The sequence below is a fragment of the Lutra lutra genome, chromosome 10 (genome assembly GCF_902655055.1).
Source record: "Lutra lutra chromosome 10, mLutLut1.2, whole genome shotgun sequence".
Lineage (NCBI taxonomy): Eukaryota > Metazoa > Chordata > Mammalia > Carnivora > Mustelidae > Lutra > Lutra lutra.
The window spans coordinates 106,264,246-106,282,873 of record NC_062287.1 but is presented as its reverse complement, the minus strand read 5'-3'; the positions used below and the strand labels follow the sequence as shown (position 1 = coordinate 106,282,873).

Below are 18,628 nucleotides of genomic sequence, written 5' to 3'. Positions count from 1 at the left end.
TGTAGGGGTAGCTCACTGTTGCATTTCTACTCTTTTAAAAAATACTGTGTTCAGACATTCAGCAGGATCAGGAGAGCTTTCAAAAATCAATATAATATTGGGTAAATGTCATACGAATAAGCAGTTCTTTAGAAGTTACCCAAATAACGTTTTTGCGTGGTTTTCTTGTTTTTTAATATAGCTGGTAAGATTTTAGCTTACAGTTTATCTGGCTAAAGAAATAGTTATTTTGGGGGGGCGCCTGGGTGGTGGCTCAGTTGGTCAAGTATCTGACTCTTAATTCTGGCTCCGGTCGTGATCTCAGGATGATGATGTCAAGCCTCTGCTTGTGCATTCTTTCTTCCTCTCTTAAATAAAATCTTTAAAGTAGATTATTTGTTTTTACTTTTTAATTGAAAATCTACATTCTTAAATATGTGGCTCCAGTTTATTCTTTTTAACTGTTATGTGGTAGTCTTCATATGAATATATCTTCTTTTATTTGCCCATTTACTCACTGGTGAACATGTAGATTGTTTCTTTCTTTCTTTTTTTTTTTTAATTTTTATAATCCTTGCTACAGTGAATGATCTGTTAAATGTCACCTTGAGTAAATGTGCAAGCGTGACTCCAGGTTCTTTGAACTCTGACCATGACCCATTAATGGTAGAGAAATGAATTTATTGGCTCATGGCCAGTATTTTTTTTTTTTTTTTAATTTATTTGACAGATCACAAGCAGGCAGAGAGGCAGGCAGAGAGAGAGGGGGAGGCAGGCTTCCTGCAAGCAGGGAGCCCGATGTGGGGCTCGATCCCAGGACCCTGAGATCACGACCTGAGCTGAAGGCAGAGGGTTTAACCCACTGAGCCACCCAGTTGCCCCTCATGACCAGTATTTAAAAAGAAAAAACTAGAGGGGCGCCTGGGTGGCTCAGTGGATTAAGTGTCTGCCTTTGGCTCAGGCCATGATCTCAGGGTCCTGGGATCGAGCTCCACATCGGGCTCTAGCCTGCTTCTTCCTCTACCTCTGTCTGCTGCTCTGCCTACTTGTGATCTCTGTCTGTCAAATAAATAAATAAAATCTTAAAAAAAAAAAACTAGAACAGTAGAAAAGTGTTAGAATGCAGTATACAGATAAATTTAGTTTTAGCCTTATGTATGTGTGTATTTAGTCAGAATGTTAAGTATACTTTTCTTTCTCTGTGTTCTGGTTCAGAACATTAGAAAGCCACTTGGAAGTGGAATTGCTAGGTCCGAGAGGCCCATTCTGCCTTTTTCTAGCTTCTGCCAAATTGTTCTTGACAGTGTTTATGACAGTTTACCATTTCACTGCATGAAAAGAATACCATTTCCCCCAAATATCCAGCACTTTATCTGAGTGTATGTATGACTCCTGTTCCTCAAGAGCCTGTCTCTAGTCTTCTTGTTTCCCTGATCCAGGCTTATTTTTCTAGTTAGTAAATATATGCCAGTTTGAGCTCTTTTTCATTGAGATCTAAGTCACATATCATAAAATTTATGCTTTAAAAGTACATAATTCAGCAGTTTTTAGTGTAGTCATGAGGCTGAGCAAGTATCACCACCATCTACTTCTGGAAAATTTTCATCACTCCAGAAAGAAACTCACTACTCATTAGCAGTCACTCCCCATTTCCCTCCTATCCTAGCCCCTGGCCACTATTGATCTACTTTCCTTCTCCATGGATCTGTTTGCCTCTTCTGGGCATTTCATACAAACAGAGTCATAAAATCTGTGGTCTCTGTGTCTGGCCTCCCTGGCCCCTCTACCCAACCAGCCCGGAGCTGGTGATTCCAGCCCAGTGCCCTCAAGACCCACCCACGACGTAGAATGCATCAGTACTTCATTTCTTCTTGTGGCTGCATAATACTGTGTTGTGTGGACGTGTCACACATTATCTTTTCATCATTTGAAGGATGCTTGGGTCATTTTTACTTTGTGGTTATTACAAATCATGCTACCATGAACATTCATGTACAAGTATGGGTGTGAACATATCCTTTCTTCTTCCTTGTTTTTATTGTGGTAAGGGCACTTAACATGAGATGTACCCTTTTAATAACATTTCAAGTGTGCGGTGTAATATTGTCACCTATGGGCACTGTGTTGTGTAGCAGATTTCAAGAACCCATCTATCTTGCATCACAGAAACTTTATACCCATTAAACAAGTCCCGTTTCCCCTTCTCCCCTGCCAACCACCATTCTACTCTCTATTTCTCTGAGTTTGACTATTTAGATACCTCACATAAGTGGAATCAAGAAGTATTTGTCCTTCTGTGACTGGCTTATCTCAGGTAATATCCTCCAGGTTCATTTGTGTTGTCGCACATGGCAGGATTCCTTTCTCTTTAAGGCTCAGTGGTATTCCATTGTAGGTAGGTACCACATTTTCTCTATTCTTTCATCAGCTGATGATTGTTTCCATGTCTGGGCTGTTGTGAATCATGTGGCAGTGAATCTGGGAATGGAGGTATCTCGAGATACTGGTCTGAATTTTGGGGGGTATATACCCAAAGAGGATTTGCTGGATCATAAAGTAGTTCTATTTTTATTTTTTAATTTTTATTATTATTTTTTAAAAAGATTTTATTTATTTATTTGACAGACACACAGCAAGAGAGGGAACACAAGCAGAGGGAGTGGGAGAGGAGAGAAGCAGGCTTCCCACTGAGCAGGGAGCCCAATGTGGGGCCTGATCCCAGTACATGGCATCATGACCTGAGGCAAAGGCAGATGCTTCACTTGACTGAGCCACGCAGGCGCCCCAAGTAGTTCTCTTTTTAATTTTTTGAGGAATCTCCATTCTATTTTCCATAGCAGCTGTATGATCAGAGGCTCTGATTTCTCCACATCCTCACCAACACTTATTATTTCTCTCTTTTTTTCAAAGTAATCTCTGTGCCCAGCCTGGGGCTTGAACTCATGACCCTTGAGATCAAGAGTCACCTGCTCTACCGACTGAGCCAGCCAGGTGCCCCTATTTCTCTTGTTTTTTGATAATACCCTTTTACACCTACTAAAATGGGTATCTCATTGTGATTTTTTTTTTTAAAGATTTTATTTATTTGACAGAGAGAGATCACAAGTAGACGGAGAGGAAGGCAGAGAGAGAGAGAGAGAGAGAGAGGGAAGCAGGCTTCTTGCCGAGCAGAGAGCCCGATGTGGGACTCGATCCCAGGACCCTGGGATCATGACCCGAGCCGAAGGCAGTGGCTTAACCCACTGAGCCACCCAGGCGCCCCTCTCATTGTGATTTTGATTTGTATTTTCCTTTTTTTTTTTCGATTTATTTATTTTTATTTGAGAGAGAGGTAGTGAGAGAGCATGAGCAAGGGGAGAGGTTGAAGCAGGTTTCCCACTGAGCAGGGAGCCCGATGATGGGCTCGATCCCAGAATCCTGGGATCATGACCTGAGCGTAAGACAATTGCTTAATGGACTGAGCCACCCAGGCGTCCCTGATTTGTGTTTTCCTGATGATGAGTGATATTGAGTACCTTTTCACATACCTGTTGGCCATTCGTATGTCATCTTTGGAGAAATGTCTATTCAAGTCCTTTATTTAATTAGATTATTCTAATTAGAATAATCTTTCCTTCCTGATGAGTTGTAGGATTTTTTTTTTTTTAAGATTTTATTTATTTGTCAGAGAGGGGGAGAGAGCGAGCACAGGCAGACAGAATGGCAGGCAGAGGCAGAGGGAGAAGCAGGCTCCCCGCCGAGCAAGGAGCCCGATGTGGGACTCGATCCCAGGAAGCTGGAATCATGACCTGAGCCGAAGGCAGCTGCTTAACCAACTGAGCCACCCAGGTGTCCCGAGTTGTATGATTAAGCATGTTTTCATTACTTCTGGGAATATAGTAGAGTTTCTGGGTTGTATGGGAACTCCATAGCTAACCTTCAAAAAACTGCAGAAATGCTTCCCAAAGCAGTTGTAGCACCCTGCATTCTCACTGGAAATGCAGGAAGCTCCCAGGCTTGCCATATGCTTGCCACACCTGATCTTGTTTGTCTTTTTGATTATAGTCAGCATAGATGAGAAGTAGTATCTCATGGTGGTTTTATTTTTCTAATTAAAAAATTTTTTTTTAATTTTTTTTTGTTTTTTTAAAGATTTTATTTATTTATTTGACAGAGAGAGATCACAAGTAGGCAGACAGGCAGGCAGAGGGAGAGGGGAAAGCAGGCTCCCTGCTGAGCAGGGAGCCTGATTCGGGACTCGATCCCAGGACCCTGAAATCATGACCTGAGCCAAAGGCTCAGAGGCTTAACCCACTGCCTTCCAGGCACTCCAAAATTCTTTTCTAATTCTTGAAGTATAATTGAGATACATATAAGTAACTGTTAGATTACTTTCAACCTCTTGATTTGTTAGTTCTGTACATTATTCATTGCTCACTGTGGTAAGTGTAGTCCTCATCTGTTGCCACACAGTGTTATTACAATATCATTGATTATATTCCGCATGCTGTACTTTTCATCTTCTTTTTTTTTTTTTTAAAGATTTTATTTATTTATTTGACAGAGAGAGATCACAAGCAGGCAGAGAGGCAGGTAGAGAGAGAGGAGGAAGCAGGCTCCCTGCCGAGCAGAGAGCCCGATGCGGGGCTCGATCCCAGGACCCCTGAGATCATGACCTGAGCCGAAGGCAGCGGCTTAACCCACTGAGCCACCCAGGCGCCCCATACTTTTCATCTTCTTAACTTCTTTTATTACTGGAAGTTTGTACCTCTTAGTCCCCTTCACTTATTTCATCTGTCCTCCTATCCACCTCCCTCTGGCAACCACTAGTTCTCTGTATTCAAGAGTACTTTTGTTTTGTTTTTTAGATTCTACATATAAGTGAAATTGTATTTGTCTTTCTAAGTCTCACTTATTTCACTTAGCTTAATACTAACTGGGTCCATCCATGTTGTTGCAAATGGCAAGATCTCTCTCTTTTTCTTTTTTTATGGCTGAGTAATATTCAAAGATGTATACCACATCTTCTCTATCCAGTTATGTATTGGTGGACACTTGGGCTGCTTCCATATCTTGGCTCTTGTAAATAAGGCCCCAATAAACACAGGGTGGGTCCATGTACCTTTTCGTGTTAGTGTTTTCGTTTTCTTCGGGTAAATACCAGTAGTGGAACTAATTGGATCATATGGTATTTCTATTTTTAGTTTTTTTGAGGAACCTCCCTACGGTTTTCTAAGGTAGCTGTACCAGTTTGTATTCCTGCCGATGATGGTTGAGTGTTCTTTTTTCTCCACGTCCTCATCAACACTTGTTATTTATTTTTAATTTTTTGAGGAAATTCCATACTGTTTTCCACAGTGGTTACACCAGTTTGCATTTTCACCAACGGCGTATGAGGGTTCTGTTTTCTTCACAATGTCACCAACACTTATTTTTTAATTTTATTTTTTATTATTAATCCCTATACCAGTGTGGGGCTCGAACTCATGACCCTGAGATCAAGAGTTGCGTGCTCTGCCCACTCAGCCAGCCAGGCACCCCTTGTTATTTCTTTTTGATACTGATCCATTTTGACTGATACCTCATTGTGGTTTCGATTTGTATTTCCCTGATGATTATTAATGAGGTTGAGCATCTTTTCATGTGTCTGTTGGCCATTTGTATGTCTTTTTGGGAAAAACGTCTACTCAGATCCTCTGCCTACTTTTTAATCAGAATGTTTCCTTTTTGGTGTTGAGTTGTAGAAGTTCTTTATATGTTTGGGTATTAACCCCTTACCAGATACATCATTTGCAGATATTTTCTCCTATTCTGTAGTGCCTTTTTGTTTTGTTGATCATTAACTTTGCTATATAAAAGCTTTTTTTTTTTTAATTTAAAATTTTTAAATTTTGTTTGAGGCTGGCTAGAAACTTTATTTGGTTTGATCTTATCTTTCTTTTCGGCATAATGCTTTCTTTTGTGTGGATTTTTACATTTGTTCTACCACAGTGGGGATTAGGGGTATGAAAATAAACTCAAAAATATAAAATGAGATTAATGGGACCTGATATATAAGTAACAGAAAAGTGATAATCATATTATTACTTTTGTGAATAAAAATATCTGAATGACTGGCTTGGTAAGTGAGATAATTGGTCTCAACATTTGACTCTTTTAATTGGTGGGGCTCTGTGGGTCTCTGTTTCATACCATCTCATCAGGCCAGAGCAGATAATCTCCAGGAAAATTCTCCGATCAAGACAAGGCACTTCGGGACACCTGGGTGGCTCAGTTGGTTGAGCAGCTGCCTTTGGCTCGGGTCATGATCCCGGCGTCCTGGGATCAAGTCCCGCATCGGGCTCCTTGCTCGGCGGGGAGCCTGCTTCTCCCTCTGCCTGCCACTCTGTCTGCCTGTGCTTGCTCTCTCTCTCTCTCTGACAAATAAATAAACAAAATCTTAAAAAAAAAAAAAAAAAAAAGACAAGGCACTTCAATAACTACTTTTCTGTAGAATTACAAACAGGTGCCAAAGCCTCATTTAATTGTTACCTGTACTTCTCAGTTTTTTCTCTGTGTTTTTTCCCCTTCTCGCTCTAACATATCTTGTTGGTATTTCCCCTTTCTCTTAGGTCGCAGTTGTTCTGATGGATACCCAGGGGGCATTTGACAGCCAGTCTACTGTGAAGGACTGTGCCACCATCTTCGCTCTAAGTACCATGACTAGTTCTGTTCAGGTATCACCACTTGATTAAGCTAAAAGTTTGTAGAGGAAATAAGGCAAAGGGAGAGTATATCCATTTTCAATTGTTCTGTTATCAGAATGCCTAGATGATGTGTAAATGTTCTTTTTAGGCTATAGGTATAAATTAAGCTCAAGAAAGAGCTTAACTGTTTTTCTAGTTCTGTTATAAGTATGTATAAAATACTCCAAGAAGAGTCTGAAAAGTGGAAATTGAAATTAATTACACAGGAAATAGAGATTTGGTAAGAACTTAGGAAAACTGATTTTAAGCTGTAAAGGAAGAATTAGGTGGTTTCAACATTATATGCATAGTTTTCCAAAAGACAGGTAATATTGTTTGAACAGACCTCATGTTCTTACGTGTAAACCTTCAGTTGTGCAAAGCTTCTTTCCAATGCTCTAGGCTTATTTGGGATTCCTTTGAAGTGAAGCTAGAGAGTGGTTATCAATCTGGATTTTTCTTTTCTAGATTTATAATTTGTCCCAGAACATTCAGGAAGACGATCTTCAGCAGCTACAGGTATGTATGCATCATAAAAAGTTTAATGTCATAATGTGTCATTTAAAAGTTTTAAGACTAAGGGAAATTTTAAAGCTGAATAGGTTTAGTAGTGGATAGAACTATGGGGAGGAGGTTTTGGCTCACAGTGGTCCTGCACCCTGTTACTGTGGGATAATCAGGGAAGGCCTTACTGAGTTGAGCACAGAACCCAAGAAAGAGAGAAAGTCCTGCTGTATATCTGGGGAGGAAGTGGTATAGGACAGGGGGCACCGAGAAGAAAGGCCTGAACTGGAGGGTGCTTGGCAGGATCGAGGAACAGCAAGGAGGCCAGTGGTTGGGACTAGGAGGTATGATAGGAGGAGGCTTGTGTCTGTGTGTGTGTGTGCCTGTGTGTGTGCACACGATGCGGAGGGACAGGAGAGGGAGAATCTTAAGCAGACTCCCTGCTGAGTGCAGAGCCTGATGTGGGCCTCGATCTCACAACCCTGAGATCATGACCTGAGGCAAAAATCGAGAGTCAGGCTCTTCACACTGAGCCACCCAGGTGCCCTGTGACAGGAGGAGGCTTAGTGATGAAGTCAGAGGCATTTAGGTCCTGCTGATGCTTGACCTTTGCCAAGGGCTTGGGCTTTTCGTCACAGGGAATGGATATAGGAGGCATGTTTTGAGGAGAGGAGCGGTATTTGAGCAGAGGATCACTCTGGCTGTTTAGATATATAGGGACAGGTGTGCATTCAGTGACGCTTTGCAAAAATCCAGGTGAGGCAGGAATGTTATTTATAAAATGCGTAGCATTATGTGCCTAGAAAAGAGTATGTGCTTAATAACTGTGAGCCGTTATTTATTATTACTGTTACTACTACTACTATTAGTCGTTGTCTTTTGTTCTCCATGTGGCCCTTCTTACATGTTATTCCTGTAAAATACGCTTCCAGGGGTATTCCAGAGTTGAATGCAATTCTTGGCATGTTTTTCTGATCGCACTTGGCCCTTTGACACTCAAGAAAACATATCGACCTGCAGAGCAGTATGGGTGTCATTTATTATGGGGATCACTTTGAGTTAGCTCTAATTTATAGTCCTTTAAAAAGCAAAGAAAATGAATTCCTCAACTTTGGCTTGTACTTTATAACTGGCGGTTCTGCTCTGGAGGTTGGGAGCTGTGGTTTCTGAAACATTTCCAGCAAGACCCGAGTTTGACACCTTTTCACCTGACACTTCTTTGTATTCTTCGTTTCGCACACGTTTTTTGAACACCGCGCTGTGTGCGGCAGTGGACCCCGTGCCCCAGACACACTCATGTTTGAGGTGACGTAGTTCCTTATGGATCGTGTCATCAGTCGGTCAGAGGTCCTCATGAGTAGGCCCGGGTGATGTGTGAGGGCTGCTGTAACAAAATCCCACAGTTCTAGAGTCCGATCGTCAGAACTCAAGCTGTCCACGGGGCCGCACCCTCCTGAGCCTGTGGGGAAGAGTTCGTGCTTGACCTTCCTGGTTCCTGCTGGTCTGCAGGCCGTCCTTGGCATTCTTTGGCCTTCGCTGTAGGCCTTCAGTCTCTGCTTCTGCCTTCCCTCTGCGTGTCTCTTTGTCTTTACATTGCATTCTTCTCCCTGTGTCTGTGTGACTTTTTCTTATAAGGACACTGGTCATGTTGGCTTAGGGCTCACCCCGATGACCTCATCTTAATGTGATTACCTCTGTGAAGACCCCGTTGCCAATAACGTGTCCTGGTGGAGATCCTCCTTCGTTCTAACCCTTCTTCATAGAGGCTGAATTTAGTTCTATCAATTAGTAATAGGACATCTGTCACTCTAGTCGTTTCTGCATTTTTTTTTTAAGATTGTGTTTATTTATTTGACAGACAGAGATCACAAGTAGGCAGAGAAGCAGGCAGAGAGAGAGGGGAAGCAGGCTCCTTGCTGAGCAGAGAGCCCGATGCGGGGCTCGATCCCAGGACCCTGGGATCATGACCTGAGCTGAAGGCAGAGGCTTTAACCCACTAAGCCACCCAGGCACCCCTCATTTTTAATTTTTTAAGGACCCTCCATACTGTTTTTCATGATAGTTGCATCAATTAAATGTCTGCCCACAGTGGACAAGGGTTCGTTTGTTTTTGTTTTGTTTTGTTTTGTTTTAAAGATTTTATTTATTTATTTGACAGACAGAGATCACAAGTAGGCAGAGAGGCAGGCAGAGAGAGAGAGGAAGTGAAGCAGGCTCCCTGCTGAGCAGAGAGCCCGATGCGGGGCTTGATCCCAGGACCCTGAGACCATGACCTGAGCCGAAGGCAGAGGCCCAACCCATTGAAACACCCAGGCACCCCTGTTTTTGTTTTTAAGATCTATTTATTTGAGAGAGAATAAGAGAGAGCATGAGAGGGGAGGAGGTCAGAGGGAGAAGGAGACTTCCTGCTGACCTTGGAGCCTGGTGTGGGACTCAGTCCTGGGACCCTGGCATCATGACCTGAGCCGAAGGCAGTCGCTTAACCAGCTGAGCTACCCAGGTGCCCAAGGGTTCCCTTTTTGCCACATTCTCACCAACACTTAATATTTTTCTTTTTGGTAAATATTCATTCTAACAGGTGTGAGGAGGTTTCTCATTATGGTTTTTATTTTCATTTCCCTGAGTTTATTGATAGTGAGCATTTTTTCATGTACCCATTGGCCATGAAGGGCCAGATGGGTATATCTTCCTTGCAAAATGTCTGTTTAGACCCTCTGCCCATTTTTAAATTGGATTGTGGGGTTTTTGTTTTTTGTTTTCTCCTGTTGAGGTGTATGAATTCTTTATATACTGTGGCTGTTAACCTTATCTGAAAAATGATTTTCAAATATTTTCTCTTACTTGGTAGGTTGCTTTTTCATTTTCTTGGTGGTTTTCTTTGCTGTGCAGCTTTTTAGTTTCATGTGTTCCACTTGTGTATTGTGGCTTTTGCTTCCTTTGCTTTTGTTGCCAAATCCAAAAAATTGTTGAGACTTAACATCAGAAAGCTTACCACCTGTGTTTTCTTCTTCCTCTTTTTTTTTTTTAAGGTTGTATTTATTTATTCAACAGACAGATCACAAGTAGGCAGAGAGGCAGGCAGAGAGAGAGGAGGAAGCAGGCTCCTTGAGCAGAGAGCTCGATGAGGGGCTCAACCCCAGGACCCTGGGATCATGACCTGAGTTGAAGGCAGAGGCTTTAACCCACTGAGCCACCCAGGCGCCCCACCACCTATGTTTTCTTCTAAGAGTGTTATGGTTTCAGGTTTTATGTCCAAGTCTTTGATCCATTTTGAGTTACTTTTTGTGTGTGGTGTAAGAAGATGGTACAGTTTCATTCTTTTGCGTGTAGCTGTCCAGTTTTCCCAGCACCATTTGTTGATGAGACTGTCCTTGACTTGTTGTATGTTCTTGGCTTCCTTTTCATAAAGTCAATGGATCATATATGCAGGGGTTTATTTTTTGGAGAATAGAAAGTTAATCTGTTCCATTGATTTGTGTGTCTGTTCTTGTTCCAATATCATACTGTTTTGATTACTATACCTTTGTAATACAGCTTGAAATCATGGCCTGGGAATTCTTTTCAGTTCCTTTTGCAGTTGCACCCTATTTAATCTTTTGTTTACCCCCCCCCCCCCCACTTTGGGGGGAGGTTTATTTTATTTTATTTTTTTTAAAAGATTTTATTTATTTATTTGACAGAGAGAGGTCACAAGTAGGCAGAGAGGCAGGCAGAGAGAGAGGAGGAAGCAGGCTCCCTGCTGAGCAGAGAGCCCGATGCGGGGCTCGATCCCAGGACCCTGAGATCATGACCTGAGCCGAAGGCAGCGGCTTAACCCACTGAGCCACCCAGGCGCCCCGGGAGGTTTATTCTTAATTCTAAACTTTCTTCACTAGCTTTCTGAGAAAGGATAGAATGGATACATAGGAGATAACTTTTTTGAGTTCTTCTAAGTCTGAGAATATTTTAATTTTATTGTAGAATTACAGGATAGAATTAATTTTCTTTTAGAATTGAGGGCATTGCTTCATTGCCTTCCAGCTTCCAGTGTTGCTGCTCAAGTCCCACACCATCTGATCCTTTGTATGTGACCTTTTTCTATCTGAAGCTTTTAAGATCTTATTCTTGACATGAATTTTCATGGTCATGTACCTTGGTGTGGGCTTTTTCTTCATTCTTTGTAAATGCATATGTTCAGCAAGATAAAATGTTGCAGCTGTTGCACCAAGAAAAAACAGGATGCTATTAAAAAACAACATTCAGAAAACAAACAAAAACTTGGAAATGAACACTGTGTCAGTAAAATTGGAAACTTCAGTAGAGAAGGAGATGGAAGCTAAATTGGAGAAAATCTCCCTGGCGGGCTGAATGAAAGGACAGAGCAGAAGTCACAACAGAGGGAGCGAAGCAGAGAGAGAAGGGCAGGGTGGGGGAGGAGAGAAGAGGGAAAAAGGGAAGAGAGGAGAGGGCGAGGTGGAGGAGAGGGAGAATGGGAGGGCACAGCAGACAAGGGAAATTGGAGCACCAGTTCGGGAGAGGTTGTGTCTGTTAATAATGAGAGATGTTTTAGTAAAACATAACAGAGAAAATGGAGGGAAAGAAATTATAAAAGGAATAATATAAGATGATATTCTGGAATTGAAGGACACAGGTTTTCGTCTTTCTTGCTAGTAGCTTTTCTCAAAGGTCTGGTGTCCTTGGCCATGTGTATTTAAGAGTGAACTGTTAAAAATCTGACTGGGACCTTTGGCAAGAGGGTCGACCTTGTGACAGCTTCAGATCACAGTGAGGTGACTGTATTTTGTTGCAACCCCTGAATGTCTGTTTGCAACATGTTCCGGGGCTGTTATTTCCCCCAGAGAATTCTTGAAACTCCTGCCTGGGTGGGTAGAAGCTTGGTGTGGCTCCGACAGGTTGGGAGGCTGAGTCTCACTGTTTGGTATATAAACCTTGACCTAAGTGCCCATTTCCAGTAAAGTAGGGTACTTACCTTACTCCTTTTGGCTGGTATCAAAGTATCAGTTTGGTATCAAAGTGTAAATTCTTTCTGGTTTATCCCCTCCAGACAGCACACTTCCCATCTTCTGTGGGGGCAGGAAGAGGATTTGGAGCACAGGGAGGGAGCAGGATCTGGGAGTATAGGTCCTCTCTCTGAAGACTTTTAATGTTTCTTTAGTTGTTAGCCCTGCTCCCTCACCCCCTCCTTCATGGTGGCTGGCGCTTCTAATTTCTGAGCCTGTCGGGGATTCTGCTGAGAGAATCTGCTTGTTTCTTGTTGGCCTGTCTGTCACAGATAAGGCAGAGAAAGCCAAAACCTGAGATAGTTTTCATTTGTCCGTTTTCCTTCCAGAGTGTTTATGACAACTCTTCTTTGTTGCCATATCATTTCTCATCCCCTTTGTCCTGTGAGTGTATAACTTTTGAACTTCATTTTGCTATATTTTTAGTGAGAGGCTTCATGAGGACATAGAGATGAATGTCTGTGTAAGCCCTGACCTTAGGGAATGTGGTCATTTGGTCCATTGCCTGGCGTCCATGCTCTGGGCCCGGTGCTCTTCCCGCTGCCAGAGATGCAGTAGTGCAGGGAACAGACCAACATCTTGCCTTCCTGGAGCACAAATTCTAGTAGTGAGGACAGAAACTAATCAAAATAAGTAAAGATATAGTATGTTAGATAGTGAGATGGGTTAAGGAAAGATATTTAAAAGAGATGTGGAGTAAGAATTGTGGGGAGGGCGCCTGGGTGGCTCAGTGGTTTGGGCCTCTGCCTTCAGCTCGGGTCATGGTCTCAGGGTCCTGGGATCGAGGCCCGCATCGGGCTCTCTGCTCAGCAGGGAGCCTGCGTCCCATCTCTGTCTCCCCACTTGTGACCTCTCTCTATCAAATAAATAAAATCTTAAAAAAAAAAAAAAGAAAAAAAAAGAAGAAGAATTGTGGGGAAACTTGTAATCTTTGAGACGGATGGTCGGGAAGGCTTCTGTAAGAAGGAGCCATTTGAGTGAAGACGGCAAAAGGTGAAGAAGTGGATTGTGCAGTTATCTGGGGAGAACCTTACAGCAGAAGGAGGAGTTGGAACAAAGGCTCTAAGGCAGCAGTGTGCACAGCGTATCTGAGGAAGAGTGAGGAGGGCCAGGGAAGCCAGATCTCACTGGAAGGGACTGGCTTTTCTACTGTGAGGTTGGAGGGTTTTAAGCAGAGGCATGATGTGATTTAACTGACCGTATAACAGAGCCATTGTGGCTGCTGTCCTGGGGATAGTCTGGGGATGGAGCAAGGACTGAGGCAGGGAGACCGGTTAGGAAGCTGTTGTAATATTCCAAGGCACCTGGGAGCTGTGAGTGGTTGGATTCTGGGTTTGCTAATGAATTGGGACATGGAATGTGAGACAGAAGAATAACAGATTATCTTAAGGTTCATGGCTCTCCAGCCTTTTGAAACTGTAGAACTTTGGTCTCATAGTAGTATTGAGTCTGTTAAATGGAATCTTCGCTAAATAATAGCCATAGAAATACTTTAAATAATTTGCCTAACAAACCATTAACTCTTCTTTTTTAAAGCTCTTCACAGAATACGGTCGTCTGGCAATGGATGAAATTTTCCAAAAACCCTTCCAGGTAGAATGCTAACTGTAAATGTAATTCATGTCTTTGTTTTATTTTATTTTTTTTAAGATTTATTTATTTTAGAGGGTGTGCCTGCGAGTTGGGGGAGGGTAGAGGGGGAGAGAGAATCTCAAGCAGACTCTGAGCCCCACATTGGGCTTGATCTCATGACCTGAGCCAAAACCAAGAGTTGAATGCTTAACTGACTGAACCACCCAGGTGCCCCTCATGTCTTTGTTTTAGTTCAGAGATCAGCAAACTGTAGCCCACAGGCCATATCAGGCTAGCTGTCTGTTTTTATGTGACCTATGAGTTAAGAATAGTTTTTAAATTTTTAAATGGTTGAAATTAAAAAGTAATACTATTGGGCCACCTGGGTGTCCTTCAGCTCTGGTCATGATCCTCCCAGGGTTCTGGGATCAAGTCCTGCATCTGGCTTCCTGCTCAGCAGGGAACCTGCTTCTCCCTCTCCCTCTGCCTCCCTGCTGCTCAAGCTTTCTCGCTCCCTCAAATAAATAATATCTTAAAAAAAAAAAAAGAAAGTACTATTTCATGACATGTATAAATTAGCTGTAGACACTGACTTTTCAGTTGCAGATAAAATTTTATTGGAACATAGTTACACTCATTTGTCTATAGCTCCTGCTATTCTTTTCTTTCTTTCTTTTTTTTTTTAAAGATTTTATTTACTTAATTTGAGAGACAGAGAGCATGTGCAAGCAGGGGCGGAGGGAGAAGTGGATTTCCCAACTGAACAGGGAGCCTGATGTGGGATTCGATCCCAGGACCCTGAGATCGTGACTTGAGCTGAAGGCAGACGCTTAACAGACTGGGCCACCCAGGGGTCCTCCATAGCTGCTGTTTGTTACAGCAGTTTAAGATATTTACTCTTAGGTCCTTTATGAAAAGGTTTTCTGGGGGCGCCTGGGTGGCTCAGTGGGTTAAGCCGCTGCCTTCGGCTCCGGTCATGATCCCAGGTCCTGGGTTCGAGCCCCACATCGGGCTCTCTGCTCAGCAGGGAGCCTGCTTCCTCCTCTCTCTCTGCCTGCCTCTCTGCCTGCTTGTGATCTCTCTCTGTCAAATAAATAAATAAAATCTTTAAAAAAAAAAAAAAAAAAAAAGGTTTTCTGGCCCCTGCTTTAGCCAGTTGCTTCACAAGGATGAGAATGCACAGTGACCTCAATGAGATTTGGGGGGCTTTAAGTACTATTATTTATTTATTTATTTTTAGTACTATTATTTATTATTTAGTTTTCTTTCTAATGTTAAAAGTAGATCTGATTTCATGATTAGCTGGTACTGTGTTGTTTTCTTGTCCTTTACTACATTCCTCATGCTTGCCTGTAGAGCAGAGTCCTGAATTGAATATCTTCTCCTCAATCTCTTCCTTCTGCTTTTGTCAACCGATGGGAAAAAAACAGCCAATAGGATATATTCACCTCACACTTGACTTATACATGTCCTTTTAGTGTTTATAAGGTTTCTGAGACATTACAGAAGAAATAAATCCTTCACAATTTCTTGCCCCCTTTGAAAAAGCTGGCTCTATGCAAAGAAGTATTTCAGTCATATTGAAAATGAATGTAGACAACCTAATAATCTGTTCTGTTCTTTTTCCTAAATAGACGCTGATGTTTTTGGTTCGAGACTGGAGTTTCCCTTACGAATACAGCTACGGACTAGAGGGAGGGATGTCCTTTTTGGATAAACGTCTACAGGTAAGTAGAAATATAATCTTCTGAGGAATTACCTATAAAGAAAGTAGTGGTAACTTTCTCATTTGCCTCTAGCTGTAGTATTTATTTATTTATTTATTTATTTATTTTTATTTGACAGAGAGATCACAAGCAGGCAGAGAGGCAGGCAGAGAGAGAGGAGGAAGCAGGCTCCCCGAGAGAGCAGAGAGCCTGAATCGGGGCTCGATCCCAGGACTCCGAGATCATGACCCGAGCCGAAGGCAGCGGCTTTAACCCACTGAGCCACCCAGGCGCCCCTAGCTGTAGTATTTAAAGCAGAATATGGAAAATTCTGTTAAGTGTGTTAAATATTTACGAATATTGGTGCATAATGGTATTCACGTAGGAGTGAAGAACCTGGGTATGGAGCACACAGGGATTACAGGCAAGGACTCTGGCTTTGAAGGAATTTTGAAGGACTCTGGACTCTGGCCCAAGCTTTGATCGTGGTTTCTGTTTCACATTTTGCACCAGGTTCTATATGTGCCTTTAGAATGTCATATTCAGGGGCGCCTGGGTGGCTCAGTGGGTTAAAGCCTCTGCCTTCGGCTCAGGTCATGATCTCAGGGTCCTGGGATCGAGCCCCACATCGGGGAAGCAGGGGGCCTGCTTCCTCCTCTCTCTCTGCCTGCCTCTCTGCCTACTTGTGATCTCTGTCAAATAAATAAATAAAATCTTTAAAAAAAAAAAAGAATGTCATATTCAGAACTTTTGTCCTGTTGTTCTTCAAAATTCTGTTTTGGGGTAGATATAAACAGGCTTAGCTTGCTCTCCAAAATTAAAATACAGGAGTCCCTTGTCAATTCCTACTAACTAGTTAGATCCTCCTTCATGCCCACAAACCATCTCTCGTTCTTCGGAAGTGTTGTGCAATACTGTTTATTAAGAAACTCTTCAGTCCCTGTTCTTTGGTTGCTGTGGGAGCCAAACTGTGGTTAATCAAATGTATGCATTTATTGCTTCTAGGGTTCTGAGTTTTCTTACCTGACAAAACATAGGCTGCTATGATCCATCTCAGTTGGGAAATCTTTCCTTTGTCCTATACTAGTGGTTCCTAGTGAAGAAAAACAAATGGTCTTTTGTAAGTTGTTGGTCTTCATTGGCAGGTAAAGGAACATCAACATGAGGAAATTCAGAACGTCCGAAATCACATTCACTCGTGCTTCTCCAACGTCACCTGTTTTCTCCTACCACACCCTGGACTCCAGGTGGCCACAAGCCCTGACTTTGATGGGAAATTGAAAGGTGTGTTACAAATTATGTTACTTTAGACCTGTGATTCAATTTTTGGAATTAAGTAGTGACCAGAGATTGTCAGGCATGGATCCAGCGAGTGCTGCAGAGGGACAGCATGTTAACTTAGAGAGAATGGTACTAAGAGTCCGCTTCAGTTTCTGCTTCTGCCTTGGTGTGACCATTAGAGTTCACCTTAACTTTTCCATCTGACATGGTGGTGGTCAAATTCATTAATGATCTGTGTAAGAGGCCTGTTGTAATTACTGGCTTACGAGAGACAAAAGCACTAAAGAAAGGAACACTAAACATCGGTCACCTGATACTTATCAAGTATAATTAAGTGTCCAAAAGGAAGGTAATGCGATGCTTGGCATGGCTGCATGTTTTCATCTTTGTGATTCGTGCAGAGCCTGGTGCTGGGTCATATGTGCATGTCAGGAAGTGGTGACTAGGTAGCAGCTTAGAGAAATTAGAGTCGGGACTCTTGGATTCTATTCTCTTATTTTTGTTCCTTGTTCATTAAGGCCTTGAGTCATGTAATGCCCAGCCTTCAGTTTACGTGTGTTAAACTAGCCCCTTTGTTTACGAACTTACCTGAGCTTCTCCGGCACCAGGAAAGTAGCAGTAGAAGTAGCTGCCATTTCTCAAGGCTCTGCTGTATCTCCTACCGCTTCTCTTTGGGCCGCTCTAACATGCCTTACACTGGGTGGCTTACCAACAACAGACATTTATTTCTCATGGCTCTGGAGGCTGAAAGTCCAAGGTCAGGGTGCCAGCACGGTCAGGAGAGGGCTGTCTTCCTGTTCTCAGACTTCTGGTTGTACCCTCATGCGTGGAAGGGCTATGGAACTCTGTGGAGTCTCTTATAAACATGCTAGTGCCGTTCACAAGGGTTCTGCCCTATGGCCTAATCACTGCTCATACCTGCCCCACCTGCCAGTACCATCCCCTGTAGGGGTTAGGATCTCCACATACAAATTTGGTGGGGACACAAACATTGAGACCACAGCAGCAGTGCTGGGCTAGTTTACTGTCCTTCTTCATGCTCCCAGTGATTCCATCAGCTGATACGGTCTCCTTTATCTCACAGATGGAGAAACTGGCTTAGGACAGTTAAGGAACTTGCTAAGAGCACTCCAATAGTAAGTGGGGGCGGAGGGGCGGGGTAGAGATGCACATCTAATTTTTTTTTTTAAGATTTTATTTATTTATTTGACAGAGATCACAAGTAGGCAGAGAGGCAGGCAGAGAGAGGGGGAAGCAGGCTCCCCACTGAGCAGAGAGCCCCATGCGGGGCTCGATCCCAGGACCCTGGGATCACAACCCGAGCTGAAGGCAGAGGCTTTAACCCACTGAGCCACCCAGGCATCCCACATCTAGATTCTTTTTGCCCCAAAGTTATATTGGGCTAAAATAGAAGTTTTTCTGTTACTTTGGGGAAATAATTTAAAGGTATATAATGTTTAGTTTCCAGGAGAACTTGGCTTTTGAAGTGGGAGTTTTTCATAGTCTCATAATAAACATAAACTACATCATTTTCGACTTATTTGACTGATTTGATCCAAGAACATTAACGTGCTTGTTCGGTTTAAGATTTACATTCCAGCTGGTCTTCATAGTGCAGAAGAAACGGAGTTTGAGAGACTTAGTTTTTGCCTTCTGTTTGTCACTGTGTGGTGTTTTTATGGGGTTGGCAGCTTTCCTGAGCAGGAGACTTCTAGAGCCTGTTAGATGGCAATTCAGAAATCTGAATTTGGGGTCTAGCTTTAGAGAGAAGTCTGCTCAGGCAATACTGGGGCTAGAACCTTTTACCTCAAAAGCAGTTGCAAGTGACTTTTCTGAGTGGAGTCTAGAGAAAGTTGAGCATGTAGGTGATGTGTTCCCTTAG

The 18,628-nt window shown here is 42.7% G+C and overlaps 1 protein-coding gene across 2 annotated transcripts in view; it reads left to right on the top strand.

Annotated features, from left to right (window-relative positions):
• The window catches only part of ATL3 (atlastin GTPase 3), a 52,978-nt gene that overhangs the window by 16,384 nt on the left and 17,966 nt on the right, over positions 1 to 18,628 (top strand). For both annotated transcript variants that reach the window (XM_047690375.1, XM_047690374.1), the window contains exons 4-8: positions 6,570 to 6,674; positions 7,152 to 7,202; positions 13,724 to 13,780; positions 15,394 to 15,486; positions 16,611 to 16,749. In XM_047690375.1, the coding sequence (XP_047546331.1) occupies positions 6,570 to 6,674; positions 7,152 to 7,202; positions 13,724 to 13,780; positions 15,394 to 15,486; positions 16,611 to 16,749 (445 nt within the window). The remainder of the gene's footprint in view (positions 1 to 6,569; positions 6,675 to 7,151; positions 7,203 to 13,723; positions 13,781 to 15,393; positions 15,487 to 16,610; positions 16,750 to 18,628) is intronic.